This window comes from Helianthus annuus, chromosome 14 (genome assembly GCF_002127325.2).
Source record: "Helianthus annuus cultivar XRQ/B chromosome 14, HanXRQr2.0-SUNRISE, whole genome shotgun sequence".
Lineage (NCBI taxonomy): Eukaryota > Viridiplantae > Streptophyta > Magnoliopsida > Asterales > Asteraceae > Helianthus > Helianthus annuus.
Genome location: NC_035446.2, coordinates 119,800,924 through 119,820,036, shown reverse-complemented (window position 1 = coordinate 119,820,036; position 19,113 = coordinate 119,800,924). Strand labels below are relative to the sequence as shown.

The 19,113-nt window shown below is 35.9% G+C and overlaps 1 protein-coding gene and 1 non-coding gene across 4 annotated transcripts; one reads left to right on the top strand and one right to left on the bottom strand.

The window, feature by feature from the left end:
• The first annotated feature begins 1,669 nt into the window (after nucleotides 1-1,669).
• Nucleotides 1,670-1,741, top strand: TRNAH-GUG. The gene has a single exon. It is a non-coding gene; the product is annotated as a tRNA-His (tRNA).
• Nucleotides 1,742-2,377: 636 nt separating this feature from the next.
• On the bottom strand, nucleotides 2,378-8,067 carry LOC110909189 (auxin response factor 8). Of its 3 annotated transcripts, none has more exons than XM_022154212.2 (14): nucleotides 7,574-8,067; nucleotides 7,209-7,321; nucleotides 6,991-7,089; nucleotides 6,845-6,901; nucleotides 6,618-6,773; nucleotides 6,451-6,535; nucleotides 6,259-6,349; nucleotides 5,974-6,138; nucleotides 5,756-5,878; nucleotides 5,057-5,132; nucleotides 4,841-4,970; nucleotides 3,706-4,730; nucleotides 3,415-3,605; nucleotides 2,378-2,805 (listed from the first exon to the last, which is right to left on the bottom strand). In XM_022154212.2, exons 1-14 carry the CDS (start codon nucleotides 7,626-7,628, stop codon nucleotides 2,634-2,636), a joined length of 2,538 nt encoding a protein of 845 aa, XP_022009904.1. In that variant the 5' UTR covers nucleotides 7,629-8,067; the 3' UTR covers nucleotides 2,378-2,633. The 3 variants fall into 3 exon arrangements, with proteins under 3 accessions (XP_022009904.1, XP_022009902.1, XP_022009903.1); XM_022154210.2 differs by having other exon boundaries at nucleotides 4,823-4,970; nucleotides 7,574-8,066; XM_022154211.2 differs by having other exon boundaries at nucleotides 4,823-4,970; nucleotides 7,209-7,318; nucleotides 7,574-8,066.
• Between the last annotated feature and the right edge of the window lie 11,046 nt (nucleotides 8,068-19,113).

Genomic DNA, 19,113 nt, shown 5'->3' with positions numbered 1-19,113 from the left:
TATTGAACAACCAAGTTACTAGAAATCACAGATCCAAATAATCAATTGATTACAAATTAACAAAAAGCACATGATACTCGGTTTTGACGAATTGTCCTTGCACACCAATACAACGAACTATTTGCAAAAAGGTTTCTACAATTCCCCTACCAACCGCTTAACTAGGCGAGTTGCAACTTATTCCCAGTTTGGCCGAAGAGTGATGATTGCCTACTTTTTTTTAACAAAAAATATTTACACTTAAATATCATCAAACCTACACTTGCAAAGATTTAAACTCGTAGTTTATGAGAAGCAAACAATAATATGCATTTTGGGCTTTACTTCAATATTATTTTGTTATGAAACATGAACTATGGTATTAGGGCCTACTAGAGTACTAGAACATACAACAGGGCCTAGTCTACTTAAAAACTTTTTTCTTATAATTCCTAGGCTCTCCTAGAACATGTAGCATTTCTTTATGTTTTTCTTTTACCATAGCTGCATAGCATATGATAACAGAATATGACAAACTCATAAAGTCATAATGCTTACCCACTAAAATCTGGTGTAAATCTCTTCAATTAGCACCTAATCACTTTATGGTTATTTTAAAATTGAGAACAAAACAGGGATCCATGTGAAACCTCGGTTAGCTTGAATGAAGTCAAATAGATTGGTTGTAATCACCTTCTATAGTTAATTAGTTTTACTAGATATTGTAATGATATTTGTTATAATATATAATTGTATGAATTTCCACTCTTTTTTTTAAATAAACCAATACGTTGAATGTGTTTTAGTTTACTTTGAATGTTCAATCACCTTCTGTAGTTAATTATTTTTAGTAGTTATTTTAATAATATTTGTATAATATAAAATGTATAAATTTCCATACCTATTTATTAAAAAAAAAAAAACTTTAGTTTCCAACTGTATACTAAAAGTATTATTTTTTTTATTTTATGGACATAAAACTAAGTTACTTATAAGGATAAAAGTAGTTAGAATAAAAATAGTGTATATAGACAATAAACTTCAAAATGTTTTAAATAAAAATCTTAAAGTATATAGACAACAAACTTCAAAATGTTTTAAATAAAAACCTTAAAAATATTGAAAAAAAATAACACACGCATCATCCGTATGCAAAGTGTAAATGTAATTTTAAGAATACAAATAGAATAACCTGAAATTAGTTTAAATAAAACCAAAGAAGTTATAAAAGCAATTCACATCTTAATATCTAACGGTGCTACCCCTAATTTTTTTCTAAAAAAGATTAATATCGTTGATATATGTTATGAAAATTGTCTCTACATATTAAAAATTACAAAAATCGCAAACCATCACTCATCTCCCCTTTCTCTTCCTCTTCGACGACCACCAGCTTAATTACCTCATTCCGAACTAATCTCTGACATCATTTGTGTGTTGTTTATGTGTCTGTGATCTCGTGTTTATTCACAAATTCCTAAAACCTATAAACCGAACACACGACCACACCTGGCACACACGAATTTAAACCATCGGAAACACCCTGATCAGCTCTAGTTATGCTTTGAGCTTGCCCACTCAATCAAATTTGTGATTTAACTATTTAAGTGTTTGAAATCAGCATTAAGGTATTGTAAGAAATCAGAGTGTATTTAATTGATAAATTTGAAATTTAAAATATAATCAACATGTGGCTGTAGTTTAGTGGTAAGAATTCCACGTTGTGGCCGTGGAGACCTGGGCTCGAATCCCAGCAGCCACATATTTATTTTTTCAGTATTGTTTGTTCTTCTATTTTTATTTGATAATTAAATGAAAATATTTTTTTGTAAAAACGACCTCTCTCTTTTGTAGCAGAAACAAAAAGAAAAAACTCCGTTCTTAAATTTCAACTTATTTGCATGATGTAATATGTGAATCGTTTTATTTATTTATTTATTTATTTTAATATTTGATATATAGATGAAAATAGTTTATACTTGCATGACGTAATATGTCATATAATCAAACTTGCAAAAGCCGAAATGTAGCGGTGTAAATGAGTTTTTTTTGGAAGGCAATTTTCATTAAAACAAACCAGCAGGGAGCTGGAAAGAGTGAACCCACGGGTGAGTTACTCGAGATCGACTCAAAAAACTTGAATCGAATCGAGCTTGAACATGCTTAAACCTAAAAACATGTTCATTTACTAAACGAGAGCTCGACCATTGTATAACGAACTTGACAAGACTGGCAAGCCTAAAACAAGTCTTACTATTTATATAATAGAATTTCTGATAGAAGAATAACATGTTAATTAACCATGATTGACCTTAAATCAGACATATAGTACAACAAAACATAGCACAACACAACAAAACCCAACAGTGAAGCATGTTTGCCAGATTCTCTGAAACACCCAGGCACAAAATGTCATCTACTACAAATAAAATAATGCAGAGGTAGAATCATCATTGGCTCCAAATATGTTCTAAAGTTTTCAATCTTGTCTAACATTTACTAAACAAATTACCACAATACAGCTAAATGTGATCATAGACGACTCATATACGATACAAAGTAGCACGTCATAAAGACCGGTCAAAACTGACCAAAAGCAACAACGACAACAACAAAAAAGGGACCCACAACTTCTCACAAAGAGTTGATTATTCTCAAAAATCAAGTGAACCCATTGATGGAGGAAGTCCCGATAAGTGGTCTCTACCATCGTTTCCGATTCTCTCACCCGAGTTTTGGCTAAAGCTTTCCAACTCTTGCTTCCCGAGTTTTTGCACATCTTCGGGAGAAAGTATCTTGATATACCAGACACTATTTACAAATGCCCTGCACACACAACATATAACACTAGTTTTAAGTACATTATATCAAATATTCATATAACGTTAAAAGGCTAGGCAACTTTAGCCCCTCAACTTTAGTAATAACATATTTAGCCCCTCAACTTTAATAAGGTTTCTCTTTCCTTTATGGGGTCACCCCCTCAGTTTTGATAGTCACATGTTTAGCCCTTCAACTTTGATAAGGTTTTTCTTCGCCTTACAATTTATCATAATTACCATTTAAACCCCAAATTATTATTTTTTTTCTTTTCTTTCCCTTACACTTAATGATAATTACTAATTAGAACCTCAACTTTAGTTTTTCCCTTTACACTTTATAGCAATTACTATTTAGACCCAAAACTTTTAGTTTTTTTTCATTAGGTACTTATTTTTGGTGGTTTCTTAAGTTTTTTCAACGTAATGCTTTCCTAAATTTTGCATGTACCGTTGTAAGTTATTTTAACTACGTTCCGAACCCGCCCAGATATTCGCTTTTGCCGATATCATAACGAACTAAACCGATAAATTTTCCGTGACTTTCAAATTTGCCTCTTTTTATCTATTTTTCAAACTCGCTAGATTTAATTAAAAAACGGTAAATTTGACTTACTCCCAGGGTCCGTCTCCAAGGAGAAGTACGTCATTCTCCCTGTCGACGAATACAAGCTGCCAGCCTGATCTTTGAGGGTCTTCAAGCAACCCCTCAATATTAAACATCTGACCCAGTTCTTCTTTCAGCTCAGGGTAGCTGTTGAACCGCGTGATGTCTAACGATCTCCCTACCGAACCTGATTTGTAAACCTGCACTCACACAAACACACCCACAATTAGTTTTTAGTTTTACCATCCTCTAAAGAAAGATTTAATAACAGCAGATAATATCTGGTTTCGTTTGTTGCACCTTGACGAATGTACGGTTAGGGTTCGGTGGGTCAATTTGTCCCGTATGCTGCAACAACTCAGAAGAGTCTTGCATGTAGCCAAAATAATTAGCATTCTGAAATCCCGAAGCCCCTGAAGGCAAGGTGGCGGTTAAGTCGGTTTCCGGTGATGTAGTACCAATGTTTGACACAGTAGCGGGAAGTAGAAGTCCGGTTGAATCGATATTAGTCCCACCGAATAAACCCTGATTTGGTGCATCCAAATTTGAAGTTTCGTGTTCCGCACCGCTGGTTTTCTTGGGGTACGATAAAACTGATGGTGCGCCTGTAGACACATTGGCTTGTGGTTGAGCAAACCTTGACACCCATGATTGCTCATTTGGTTGATGTTCGGTTCTCGAGAAACTCAAAAGGTTGCTACTTCCTTCAGCGTTCAACGAACCCAAAATGTTCTGCATGGCTGAAGGGGTAATACCGGAAGTAAATTTAGCACTCGGGTCCAAGAATTCCGTTTTTTGAAAAGCATGCGACGGGACACTCGGTTGCGGTCTTGTTTGGAGCTGTTCGTGTTGTATTAGGTATGACTCCGGGAACAAATTTGGCGGCTGTTGACTGTTGACCTGCTGCTGTTGACTGTTGACTTGCTGCTGTTGTTCCTCTGGTTGACTGTTGACTTGCTGCGGTATTTGACTTTGACCATGCATGAATTGTTGCGGAATCAGCTGCTGAATCGGTTGTTGCGCATGTTGAAAAAGTGGGTTCGATGTGCTCGAAACCGAATGCTGCTGAGAGTATTGAATCGGCTGCTGCTGTTGCTGCAGTTGAAACTGCATTAACTGCTGTTTTAACGCATCGCCGCTTCCTAAATTCGCAGCTAACGCAGCTTGATACTGTTGATTAAGATTACTTTGAAGAAACGACGGGTCCATTCTTTGTTGCATCCACGGAAACATTCCAACCGATTGAAAATTCATATTATGAAGTCCCGGTTCCCCCGTTTCGCCTCTCATCCACGCCATCCCGTTAACCGCATCGTCCCTGCTGTCTGTTTAAGTCGTAATAAAATCATAAAAAAAGAGAACGATAAAATAATTAAAAAAGAAAGAAAAAAATGATAATGTATCTTATAAGTGATACCTTGAAAAGAAGACGCACCGGGATACCAAGGGCGTTTTAGGCGAAGGGGAAATAGTGACGGATACATGGGAAATGTTGTTAACGGTTCGATTTCCCATAATGATACGCGTGGTTGTCTCTCGCCGGCTGTTGATTCGTCCCAACCGACCTACCGAAAGGAAGTTGAGCATATATGAAGTTTAAATATGTAAAACAAATCATACTTTAACAACTGAATAATGTTCGTCGATTTACCTTGACAGATCGCCAATGAGAATTGGGCCAGCGAACGGGATCCAAGTCACCGATGCCCGTTATTGTACCCATGTACCTAGACAATAACAAACTCCTAACTTAAGATGTAGCATTTACAAGATAAAGATCATATATTACACGAACCGATAATTATAAGACCACTTGTTATTAGTGTTACATAAGAAAGTGAATATATTGTTTACGTTGTATGAATGAAATTTCAAAAAGAGTAAAATGGCATTTTCGTCCTAGAGGTTTGGTCAGTTTTGCGACTTTCGTCAAAAAGTTTGTTTTTCCGCATCTCGATCCAAATAGTTTGAAATCTTGCTATTTTCATCCAGCTCGTTAACTCTATCCTTTTTTCTTCGTTAAGTATGGGGTATTCCGTCTTTAATGGTAACTTAAAGGGCAATTCGGTTTTTTTCAAGGGTATTCGGTCTTTTTACATAAAGTAAAAAAGACCGAATTGCCCTTTAAGTTAACAATAATGACGGAAATACCCCTAACTTAACGGAGAAAAATGGATGGAGTCAAGGAGCCGGATAAAAATCGCAAGATTTAAACCTTTTGGATCCAGATGCGAAAAAACAAACCTTTGGACGAAAGTCGCAAAACTGACCAAACATCAGGGATGAAAATGGCATTTTACTCTTTCAAAACTTATAAAAATATTAGATTAATTCCAGGCCACTACATTACCTCCGAACACTTGATTCTTCAGTTTCAAAAAGCATCCGGAAACGCATCCCGACAGAAACACGAGTATGATACACCGCTTTGACATATTTCGATAAAGGAATAACAAATTCGCATGGACTTGCCCTGTATACAATTAGATTTCGATGAAGAAACAGAAGATATAACTAATAGACTAATAGTATAATATTTAATAACTTCTTTAAAATATGTTTTATCACCTTGGATTATAGAAAATCGTGAAACAACTATTTGTAGCAGCTGCGTGAGCAGCAGCAGCAAGAAGACCGATGTGCATGCTATCGCTCGAAAGAACAGACGACGGCATCACGGTTTGCGGGCGGGTCGCGCGACGGATCCCCAAAAGGAGTTGATTTTTTTCATTCCTAATATTTGTTAACACCCACAACATATATCAGAAGAAAGAGTTGGTAAATTCTATATCAATAGATAAATACAGACTAATATGTAACATTATTAAATTAATTAAATAAATAAATAAATACCAAATAAAAAGCACGGAATCTCCGGCAACAAGTCTCTTTGCACTAACAAAAACGCTCCATCCCGTAGTAAGAAGATGACGTTTGGGCTGCCCTGCATAAAAAAAAATAAAAATAAAAAAAACATGTAATGTGAATATTTGTGACCTAAATAGAATAATCATGTATGAGAGCTCAAATGACAATTATACCCACCGCGAAAAATATGTCTGAACTTCCATTCGACATCATGGAGATCCCTTGCGATAAGCTCCTGTGCAGGTGGCTGCTGAGTAAAATCCTGTCGAACGGAAAACAGTTTGTAAATTGTAATTATCCGTTTCTAACGCGAAAACCGATAGGTAGGGTAGAGAAGTAATTACCAATGGAGGGAAAACTTTCTCTGCTGCACGGCGAGGAACCGAAAATCCTCCGTGGGTACTCGTATCACTAGCGGTTAACGTCTTGCAAAAGTAATTAGTTGGCTGTCTGCTTGGAGTACCCAGCTCAACCGGAAGAAATGTATCCTTTTGTTCTTGCTGAAAGAATATTACATCAAAATTATTATAAATTCAGTAAATATGAGATTGAGACGTTAAGATGAGATTACCGGGGTCAACGGCTGCAACGTCATTTGGGCATACACCTCGTCCGTTTCAACATCCGCCTGAAATTCCATAATCGAGCAATCTTTCTTATTAATTTTTATATTAACCGAAATCTAATAACTAAAAATAAAAAAAGGGTAACACTTACATGCATTGTGACATTGTGCAGCTGGCAGATCAACTGAGGAGGCAAGCTCGGATAATTCGGTATGTGAGCATCCACTTCTTTATTAGTAGTGGCAGCAACCTGGCTTCCAGTATCAATTCAGATCACTTAATAATTGCAATGCAAATGGAACATCTATAATATTTATTTATATTAATTATAAAAACAACAATTGTGAAGTGAGATGAAGGGTCAAAAACCTGCTCACTATGTCCCTGAGGGAAGTAAACCACTCGACTGCCGACGATCGGTAGCGAAACAAGCGGGCCAGCACAGGCATGCCACAGCTCTGAATTCAAGCATTTCTTTTCTTCTTTCATAACCAACAAATGATGTCAAACAAACAAACAAGTAACAAATCAACTCACAAGATTCAAACACTCAACACACAGGCAATAATAATGACATAAAGAATGCTACAAAGGTATAGAATGTGTAGAATACAACCAACCAAGAAGAATAATTGAAAAGGATACACACATGTAAAGTCATACTAAAAAAAATAAATTAAAAAAAAAAGCTAAAATCAAGAACAACAAAAGATTTGTTCGTTTGAAACAGATACCTTCAGTAGGCTGCTGCTGCTGCTGCTGACTCAACCCTGATGTTGAAAGCTTCATATTTTATACAAAACCCTTAACTTATCCTATGTAATTATCTCCAAAAATTAATAATAATAAAAATATTATAATTCTAAGCATCACCTACACCAAACCTCACACTATATAACCAGCACCCTCTTCTTCATAATCTCCAAAACCCTAACCCTAATTGCCCCCAAATTACACCTCAACATAATCATCTTCCAAACTTAACATGCATTATCTCCCAACAAACAAACCCTAACCCAGCTCAGCAAACCAAAAAATCGTCATGAAATATAAAACAAAGAATGAACAAAAACCCCTTTTTTCCACAATCGCTATCGACAATAAAAAAATATTTAGGAAAAGGAAAAGATTAAATGAAGGTGACGCAATAAGCTTTTATACGGGGCACCCGACCCGACCGTAGTCGACCTGAGGAGCAGTAGAGAGAGAAATGATGAGAGAGAGAGAAATGGGTATGAAGCGATTTGAGTGTATCTAAGTATAGGAGAGAGAAAAGAAGATCGTGACCGTCGGGAAAACCGTACCTGGAGATCGGAACCGTTGATTTTGGAGTGACATGACAGTAGGCATGTGCGACCATCCTTCAGTGGTCGTTGTCAGAGTACGAACCTTTGAATTTATATAAACAAAAAAATTAAATAAAATAAACTAAAATGCTAAAAAAACAAAGAGTATATGTATGCAATGTTTTAAAAACCGGTTTTTAAGTCATACTAGGTTTAGCTTTAAAATGGTTCAATCGGTTGAACCGAATTGTATCGGGCGGTTGAATCGGGTTACTAGCTAACCCTATAAATTTCATAAAATACAAATCCATCTCAAAAAACAATCCACTCTCAACTAGGATTTTTGTAACCGTTCATAGTTTTATCTAAAAGCAATTATTTTTATTGTAAACTATAAAGCATTTTAAGAATATTTGTATTTATTAGTTATAAACAATATTAGATTGTACGAGGTGAGTAACAGTTTCAACAACGATGAAATGTTGGAATAGAAGCACTAGGTTAATTACTGGAAATATGGAAGATCAATATTACCTTAATATCGTATTTTATTAAAATTAAGAAATCAAATCTTAAGATAATGAAAACCGGTTCAACGGTACCGGATTTACAACCAGTACTTAAGACATACCGTATTCCGGTTTTACCGGTCTTTATTGTACTGGACTCGTGTTCGATATCAAACCATTATAACGGGTCGGTTTATACCGGTATTTAAAATATTGTATTGTATGTAATGTAAGAGAGAGAAAGTAAGAGAAAGCGTGTAATCAATGGAGAGAGAGAGCGTGAAGATCGAAGTGAGAGAGAGATATTTATGTTTAATAATTGGATTTGAATTTTTGCTTTTGGGCCATACCGCAAAACTCTTAACTTTTACCGGAAATTATTAAATTTTTATAAGGTTTTGTGGTCTGGTCTCCACCGCCACCACCACCGGCAATTTTGGAAACCGGTCGGACCGGTCAAATCGGTTATCGACTTACTTACTGTAGATATATTCAAATCAATATGATTTGGGTCGCTTTCGTAATCATTAACTTCTTTAAATTTAATGGTTTCGTTACATACAATTAATTTTGTTTATGAAACATGTAGCATATTTTATTATTTGATAAGATATTAATAATAGGTTAGTTAATTATTATATTTTTTGAAGCATAATGACCTCTCCATGCTGGGGTACTCAGGATTTTGTTGATCATTGTTATTTGGTGGCCTTATTAAATTCATCATAATTGTTTATTGCTACTTTCTATTGATCATATAAAACCGGTTGTGTCAATACTTGCATAATTTTTTTTTTTGAAAGATGTGAATTATTCACGAATTTCGGAATGTGTAGCATACGTTGTCTTAACCGGGTTTATGCTAGAGAGCCCCCTCGCACAATAGATCCCGAATTTAAACCCCTCAATGAGAAACCACTATCAACCAGACTCAAACTTAAGACCCAAACTTAAGACCTGGAGGAGAAAACTCACCTGACCCACCATATGTGAAACTTAAATACTTGTAGCCACCACTAAAGCACTAGTGATGGTTCAATACTTACAAAATTAATAGAAGAAATACATGGATACTAAATGTGGTAGGGTTGTATTTTGGTTTCAATCCTTAAGTATGATAAATTTCAGTTTTTATATCCACTGTTTAGTGTTTACTCGCAAGCACCACGGATGGTTCTTACCATTTGTTGATATTTGTTTGCGATAAGGATCATCTGGAAGACAATATCAACGTAATGAAAAGTGTTGGATTGTTGGGATTGAACCCTACAAAGGAACAGATGATTTAAAGCCAAAACTAGTTCAGTACAGTGGATTCTACATAAGAAGTGGTTTACATTAGACTTTCCCCGTGAAAGTGATTCTAACAACTGATGTCTTCTATCAACTGTTCTACTACAACAACTGTTATCTACTACAACTGATGTCTATTCAAAGACTATTGAAGACTAAGTACTGATGGTCAATCTACTGCCTTGACTCAAGTGTTGCTAAAGACCAAAGCACTGCTAGGACTCAAGCAGTGATATGAAGAAACAGTAGTTTAACCTGTCTTTGTATTTATGTATTGTAATCAGTTGTTTGACAACAGTGGTTGTACTAGATCAGTGGTTGTAGGTTGTTAGGTTGTTAAGTGTCACTTTCATGGTGACGTCAAATTAGATGCTTCAGTGGTTTGATGTGCACTATAAATAGAACAGTTTGCACTGTTCTATCCAAGGAGTTTTCTCCTTCAATTCTATCATCTTGTACGATCAACCATGGAGCTCGAGCTGAAGGGGAGTTTTAGTATGTAAACATGCATGTAATCTTTTGATTATAATCTTTCGATTCTAATGAGATTCACATGTTTATGAAAACTATTGTTCCCTTGATTGTGGTTACAAAGTTTGTTTTATTTCCGCTGCATTAGATCTCTGTTTTACATTCATTCATTGTTTAATTATTACAAACAAACACAATCATGAGGACCTCAGATCCTAACAATCGGTATCAGAGCAAAGACAGTCAAATTCGATCTAACAATCAATTTGACATAACAGTTCAGCTCAAAATTTATTGATACTAAGGTTGGTCGTATTTGTTGAAAAACAAAAGTAAAGGATAATCATGTTTAAAGTTGGTTATTCAAAAAACTTTTGTAAAACAACCAAGATGTCATTTATCACATAGGATTCACATAACACTGATAATCTGATATAAACTACCGATGATTGTTAAAGTTGGTAAAATTTAATAGTCTCGGATTGGATATAGTTTTTCATAGATCTATGAGTGTTTGTGATGAAAACTATGATTGGTTCCATGATTGACTGCTCCTAAGGGTTTATCTCATGTCATTAAAGACCTATGTTCAGAAAAATGGCATTTATGCCCTTGGTAACATATGAGAGATGAACAAAACCTTAGGAACAAAATCTTATATGTGAACAACAATTTTGAAAAACTTTCAAAAGTAAAACAAAATAGTTTAACATTAAGATAAAAATCAGTAGTCTCAATAATGTGTATCAGACATAACCTTGGATCAACTCAAAATTCTGATAGTTAAATATCAGGGTTGTAAAGTGTTTGAAATTAGCCCAAATCTCTTGTGAGGAAAAGGGTGAAATCCTACATAGGTTATATGTCTGGTGTTTATAAAACCAGATCATGAGTAATGTGAAACTTGGCATAAGCATTAGCAAAAATGTCCAAATCTCTCAAAACATTGCTGAAAATGATTTTGGTTCGAGTATTCCTTCCTTAAAACCTTCCAGTGAATGTTTCAATACTTCTGTATAGGAAGGGTAAAAAGGGAAAGGAGAAAAAGTACAAAAACTCAAAAGTGTGTTTATCTCAAAATTTTTGAAATCAAAAGAAAAGAGTATAAATCTAAAACACTTAAGAGTCCACAGGTGGGTCCTACAAAAGGAAAAACCAAAATTAACATATATTTTTGGTCAAACATATGTCATCAAGCAACTATGCACAATGATAACTTATCAGGAAGTTCAGGTAACACATGCATTTCCAGTCATATATCAACAAAGAAATTTAAGCTAAACTTTCAGAAATTCTTCACAAGGTGATAATGTTCACAGAGAACTTTCAAAACCTTTGTGAATAGGCTACCTCATAAGTTGCAATCATTTGACAAGGAAATGATGTTAAAACAGTAGCTACAAAATTTTGGTTCGAGCCACTGACCATTGTCCTAAGGTTTGAGAATGAATTAACTCTGACCCTACTCAAAGTTATTTTTAATTTTGAAAATTTACCTGACCTAGTTGGTTTGTTATCAAAAACCTTATTTTATTTTTTTTCTGTAAAGATTTTTGATGAAAACAGGATATATTGTTCTATATTTTTTTAAGGAAGATATATATTGTACTTTTACTTGTTTTAGATAGTGAAAGTTTCAATCACCTGTCAGGATATAGAACCCTTTGTTTTTTATTTAAGGTGATATAGTCCTTGATAATTGATCAAAAGGAGATGGTGTTAAAGTCTAGGTCATTTCTTTCATAAACTCAAGTCTAAATTTGTATTAAAAGATGATTGTGAACAAACCTCATACATTTGGCTGCTCATATTTTAGTCTAAATTTTCAAAAGAGTAAAACACAAAATGTATGGTCAAAGTAAAATGTGATAATCCTATAGGATACTCAACCACTGTCAACATCTATAGAATGTTTAAAACATGAAGAATATGTGTGGCAAAAACCTTGAATACAAAAACCATTGAATTCTTTGAATTAAAAATCCATGTAAAACCTGTTGTTATGATTAGTTCTGATAAACTTGCATCTAAAATGTGTTTGTCAAGAAGTTGATCTTGCAGGTAATCCACAAATCACCATCAACAGATGTTGGACATGATACTAAAGTCAGTTCCTTCATCAGAGCAGCAGATGTACAAAACAGTTGTTAAAGCTCATCCACTGATACACAAACAGTGTTTTGACCAAAATAGCCTTCTAAACCTTTACCACTACTCCACCCCAAACCACTGTGATAAATATCCATAAAAAATGGATTAAAAAAATTATCAGCAGGCCAAACCCATCTTTCAAATCCATTGCCAGAGCAGCAGATGTCCAAAACTGTTGTCAAGCTCAACCACTGCTACCTCAACAGTTGTTGACCAAAGTAGCCCTTTAACCCCTGCTTCTAAATCATCAAATCACTGTTGATAAAAGTCCTCAAATAGTGGATAAAAGTTAGCATGTTTTTAGACAACTATCCCCTATTCCTCCACCTTCATTTTTTTTAAACAGCTGACTGGATCATTAAAGTCACCAACAGATGTAAGCTCAGATGATTCACATCTGCAGCTTCACCTTTTAAAAACATCAATCCTTACAATTCATCCATCTCACCAAACACTTGACAACATCAATGATAAAGGATTCCTTCAAAAGGTCAATCCTGAAACATTTGCCTTCTTACTGGTTCTCTACCATCCCATCAACAAGTCATGCACCTTGGGGTACTAAAAAGACAGAAAGTTGGGTAGATGTCATGAAAAAGAGGCTTCAGCAGTTCAGTGACAACAAACTTGAAAAACTTGTGCCACTGTCAAAGGATGAGAATCTGTTTGGCAAAAAGTGGGTCCTCAAAGAACATAGCATATGCTAGGAGTTTGGTTGTCAAGATTTATCATACTCAAACAAGTATAGACACCAAGAGTGTGAGAACCTTACATCAGGGGGATATCAATTCCTAAGCAATAAGCTTAGTGTTTTGACTGTATACATGCAACAGATGTTTCCACAACCACTGATTGAAGAAAATTATGATGGTGCTGCTGTTGCTGAAAAGTCCAAACTGTTTGTAACTTCAAAATATGTTATTGAATTTTGGTATATTTGCTCAAAAGATTTCTTTTATGCAGGATAGTCAAGTAGCTGAAATATATCATCAAAGATTCAATATCTCATTAATTCACCATCATTCATCATCAGACATCACTTTGTGAAGGTTTGCTATGAAAAAGGTTTTGATTTCTCTGTCTCTTATTCTAATTAAGGGTCAACCGGTAGATGTGTTAACCTAAACATTAAACATATTTATCCCTGAAAAGTTGATTCCTAGGACTAATATGCTTTACATGGATAAACAAGCAAAACTTGTTTGAACATGAATTATAAGCATCAAAATGTTTTCAGGAAATCAAAAATCCATCCTTAAAAATAGTTAAAATGAAAATTTTTCATAAACCTTAAAAGTCTGCCATAACCACTGTTTTTGGTTCAAACATCTGTTCTGTGAATGCTGTCCACAGCTGAAAGTCAACCTCTGTTCTTTCCTTTCCTTGGTAATCACTGTTGTTCAAAATCAGTGTTTTCAACCACTGATAGGCTATCCACTAATAGTTAAAGTCGCCCATTGTTTTCATTTTCCCTTTAAAAAACCACTGTTACTGCTCCATCAGTGGTTTCCTAAAACAACTGTCATCCATTTCCATCAGAGGTTGTTACGTGGACAGCGTTTTGACCATCAGATCTTTTGTAACCGCTGCCACGTCAACATTCATTTTCTTGTCTATAAAACCTTGATCAAAAACCCCAAACAGGGTTTTTACTGTTGAATCGAATTCAAAATTCCTTTCTAAAATAGTTTTCCCCAAATATTTTCACAACCCTCATCGTCCTCATTTCATATTCTTCATCCCCGACTTAATCATGGTGAAACAATCCAGTAAAACCAAACAAAAGGATTCAACCACGATTGAGATTCCATTCAAATTTTCACACAGTTACTTGGGCATATTTGATAAACCTAGTGAAACCTCAACCTTTGATTCCATCATCGACACACTTTCATCCACAAAGTACAAAACTTTGCTTACATACGATACAGCTGTCTACCTTGCTACTCAAAGGGAATTTTGGAAAAATGCAACTCTTGAAACGGTGGATAAAAAGGTCGTAGCTATAAATTCCTCAATAAAGGGAGTCAAATTCTCGATCACACCTCAAACTATTTCTGAAGTTTTTGAACTCAACGATATTCAAGGTAAAAATTCTTTTCCAAAAACAGAGTATCAAAATGATTTTCAAGAAAGAGGTTATGAGGAGCAAATGAAGAAAGATACTCTGCAGAAAGGCAGCTTTCCTCCTGCCATGAGATTTTTCTTTCACACTCTTCTTATGTGTGTATCTAATAAGACCACATGATTCAATGAAATTCCATTAAAAATTCAATACTTGGGGTATGCTATTTTGCAAAAAGAAATTTTAATTACTCCCAAGAAATTTTTAATGATTTGGTCAAAATGTTGATAAAAAGGCTTTCTTATTATTTCCTAGATTTTTGAGTTATTATTTTAAGAAAAAGTTTTCAGAAGATAATGTCCATGTGCTCATACAGGGTGCTCCTCTTCACATAAACAGTTTAACTGCAGAAACATTCACAAGAATGTTAAAACCTTCCAAAACACAACCAGAGGTACCTGAGCAGACTTTAGCAGCTACCACTGCTCCTCAGGTATCTGCTGTTGAGCCCACTGCTCCAGGTGATCATGGTAGTACAACCACTGCTATGTAACCCACACCTGCCATTACCAAAAAGACCAAAGAGAAATCATCCAAAAAAACCCCTAAACCTACAAAAAAGGCAACTCTGGAAGATGAGATCCCAGAGCAACTTCCAGTGATAACACAAGAAACCACTGCTGCTACTTCCTCACAGCAGATAGAAGAGAGATCTCCACCTTTGCCTAAAACTCCTCCTACATCCTCACAAAAGGACCAGGTTGTAAGCACAGGGACACCAAATTATGATGCTTTAGAACCACTTGATTCTATCATCCACAGTCCACCTCCCGGGCCAAATTCGCTTTCTACACCCAACCTCACAGCTCAAATTCCACCCCAAATATTACCCTTGTTGGATGCAGTTGATATTGCTCAGACACAAATCAGTTCTTCTCACTCACCTGTAAATGAGAACATACCTCAACAAGTGACTGAGTCTGAAGTCTTTATCTCTGTTAACCCACCAACATCTGAGGAGGTTACACTGCTGGAATTACCCGTAATTCCTGTCAGTAGTTCAAGTGGAGCAATAACTACAAATGTTGGATCAACAGATCTACATTTGGCCAGTTGTTTCATCAATCAGACTCCCTTGAAGGCAATTCCTTCTATAGCACCTCTGATATCCATTAGTGAGTTTATCTTCACCACTAGTACCATCAAAAGGTTATCAAGTGCTGAAGGAAGAAGACCCTAGTACCAAGAACAAGGGGCATCGATGGATGAGTTTTGGAATTCGTTCCCTAAGTCAAACATTGATACAACCACTGTAGGTGGGAAATCAGATGATCCCATTAACTTGGGTGATGGTTTGAAATATCAGGAATTCACGGAGAGGATAGACAGAATTGACTCAACTGTTACAGACATCAAGACAATGCTGCAACAGATGTTAAATTCACAAAAGTCCACACCCACTGCTGCACCACCACATATTCCATCTGCTTCCACTACTCCATCCTCTGATGCTCTTTGGGAGCTGTTTCAACCACTACTCCACAAACAAAGAGAGTATGCTGATTTACAAAAATGAACTCCACATCCAACAAATCAGAAATGTCATGGATGCAAAATACAAAGACACTTAGGCTAATATCAAGGCTATAAAGGCCCATTTATTAAACACCACTGGCACTGCTCCTCCCACTGTTATCTTTGTGGACAAACCACCACCAGATAATGCCAAAAAGGGGGAGAAAATCAAGCAGTGGAAGAAAAAGGGATATGAAGATGGGTTGTACATTGATGGGTCAAATTCAAGCATGCTCAAAGATATCCCTTTGCCAGATGGGTCCAAAAAGATAGATGTTACCACTAATGCCATTGTTGATGCAATAGCAGAGGTGAAAAGGGATAGAAAGGCTAAGGATAAAGCCAGGTGGGAACAGGAGAAAAGAGCATTTATGGAGCTGAATGAGCAGGGTATTTCTGAGCCAAAGGATGTTAAAAATCCTGAGCCAAAAAGAAAGAATCCCACTAGAAAAGTGAGAGAACCCAAACACACACCATCTAGACCCACAAAGCATGCTTCCAAACCACCTTCCAAAAGCCCCAAACATCAATCTTTCACCCAAACAGCTGTTGTAACACCTGCTGTATCAACAACTATTGGTACTTCAGTGGTTTCAGCAATTGTTAAACCAAAAACCACTTTGATCACAACAACTGCTCCCATTACAACCACTGTCCCACCAAAACAACCATCACCACCAAATCAACCATCACCTCCTATCAAAAGGTAGAAGACAGCTAATGACACATCATCAGTTGTAATGACAACAGGGTTTGAAACACTAGTTGTTTCGACACCCATTAGTCAATCACCTACCACTTCCATCATCACCATTCAATCAACTATCACACCAAAATCAACACCACCTCAAAAACCACCTGCTCAAGAGCAGAAGACATCTGCTGACACATCAGTAGCTGTAATAACAACAGTAGATGAAACACCTGTTGTCTCAACACCTGTTAGTCAAAACACCACCACTACACTCCAAGCCATATTCACTCCAATTAAAAAACCACCAACAAACACTTCTTTACCAAATAAAACTTACACCAGAAAAAGAAAATTTCAGTCAAATGATGAAGATGTATCAGCACCCGTTCCCCTTTCATCTGTACCCTACAATGTGATTCCACTACAACCATTCATTCCACCAACTCTAACCAATCCAATAAAAGATCCAAAAATTCTTGAAGGCTATAACCCTGCTGATATTACTCCAATAACTGCAACTTATCCACTGGAATTGGAAGCTGTAAAGAATAAAATGAGACAATTCTACACAAAGGATGATTCTTCAAAAAGAAGATTTCCTTCTCTCATAGGCTTCAGAGATCCAGCAAACATGGATGAGTATCTAAAACTCAAAGCCAGGCAAGCTGATATGAGAGCTAGATTTGAATGTAAATATCAAGGTGACAAAGCTATTTCTAAAAGAATGCAATTCTTGCTCACTAAGGTTAGACAAATGGAAGACTATGCAAGAGTCCTGAGCAAAGAAATGTCTAATCTGCCACCTGAAGCTGACCTACAAAAGGAAATGAGAAAGGATTATATTGCATTCATTATGAAAGAAAAATTCTATCCAGCTAAAGAAGAACAGTTCACTGAATGGCCACTCATTGCTTTAAAGCATGGGGTGAACAGAATTGAGAGGATAAAAAATGATCCAAGTATGAAAAGGTCAGCACCAAACTGGAGTAAATACAAAAAGGCCATTGATGATCTTACTTTGGAGTATAAACAAAAGAAGCAAGAATTGGTTGATGCAAAGGTAGGAACTGCCAAAGCCATATCAAAATAGACAAGGCAATATACAGATGAGGCTTATGAAAGGCTAAGAAAAAGGAGAATGGCAGATCCTAACTTACCAAAGAAGCCTGAAAACAAAAGTACTTATAAGCCAAAGAAGCAGGTCCATACTTCTGAACCACTGTTCACATCAGCAGATACCTCTATCATTGTGTTAAACTAAAGGAAGAGGCAACAACTGACTGATGCAGAAGAGAAAGAAAAAGAAGCTGAGTATTTTAAAGAAGCCATCAAGAAAATGGCATTAGAAGAAGATAGCTCAGCAAAACTTCAAAACCTTGCCAACAAATTATTGAACAGGCCATCATCTCCAAACTCATCAGCAAATAAACCTTTCCCAAGAAACCCATTGGGTTCAAAAAATACTAAAATGGATGTCTGATCAAAAGAGCCATGTATTGACATTGCTCAGATCCAATGGAGAAGTAAAGCACATATCAAGGGAACAAGCACTGGGCCTGGGTGTGGAAGATCTACAAGATCTCCTAGAGCTTGTACTATGCAGGGATGAGGATGATACAAGTTCCATGGATTTTGAATTGAAATTTAAAGAACAAGTTAGGGAACTTCTGATGAGACAATAAAGATCCAGAATAATGAAGGTTTTTGTCACACCCTGACTTTTGCGGAAGCGTGGTTATTTGGTGTGACTTCTTAATACCATAGCAACAATCATAACAATGCTATATGATAAAAACACGAGATGTTTATCCATTAATAAAGTTTAGAAACTACCACAATACCCTTGTTTGAAAACATCAATACCGAATTAAATTACAAACCATGACGTGTTTAAACGAGTTCACAAAGACTCAACAAAAGTACTTAAAGAAAACCTGAGTTTAGAATTATGTATCCTGTCCAGGAAAGGGATACACCCTCTAAACTCAACAACCCTGGTTAACATCTTTTATTCGAACGCAGCTTGACACATGCATACCCCGCCAGATCCACTAGTTTCCTGAAATACATGTAGTTTGAAAAATCAACAAAAGTTGAGCGAGTTCATGTGTATGTCTGTGTGTATAAACCTTTACAGTATGTCTGTATGTATGAAAGTCCCTGGTATGTAGCAATTAAGGAAAAAGAGATCACCAATGGGTTGCAAAGCCAATGGTATGTGTGAAATGAT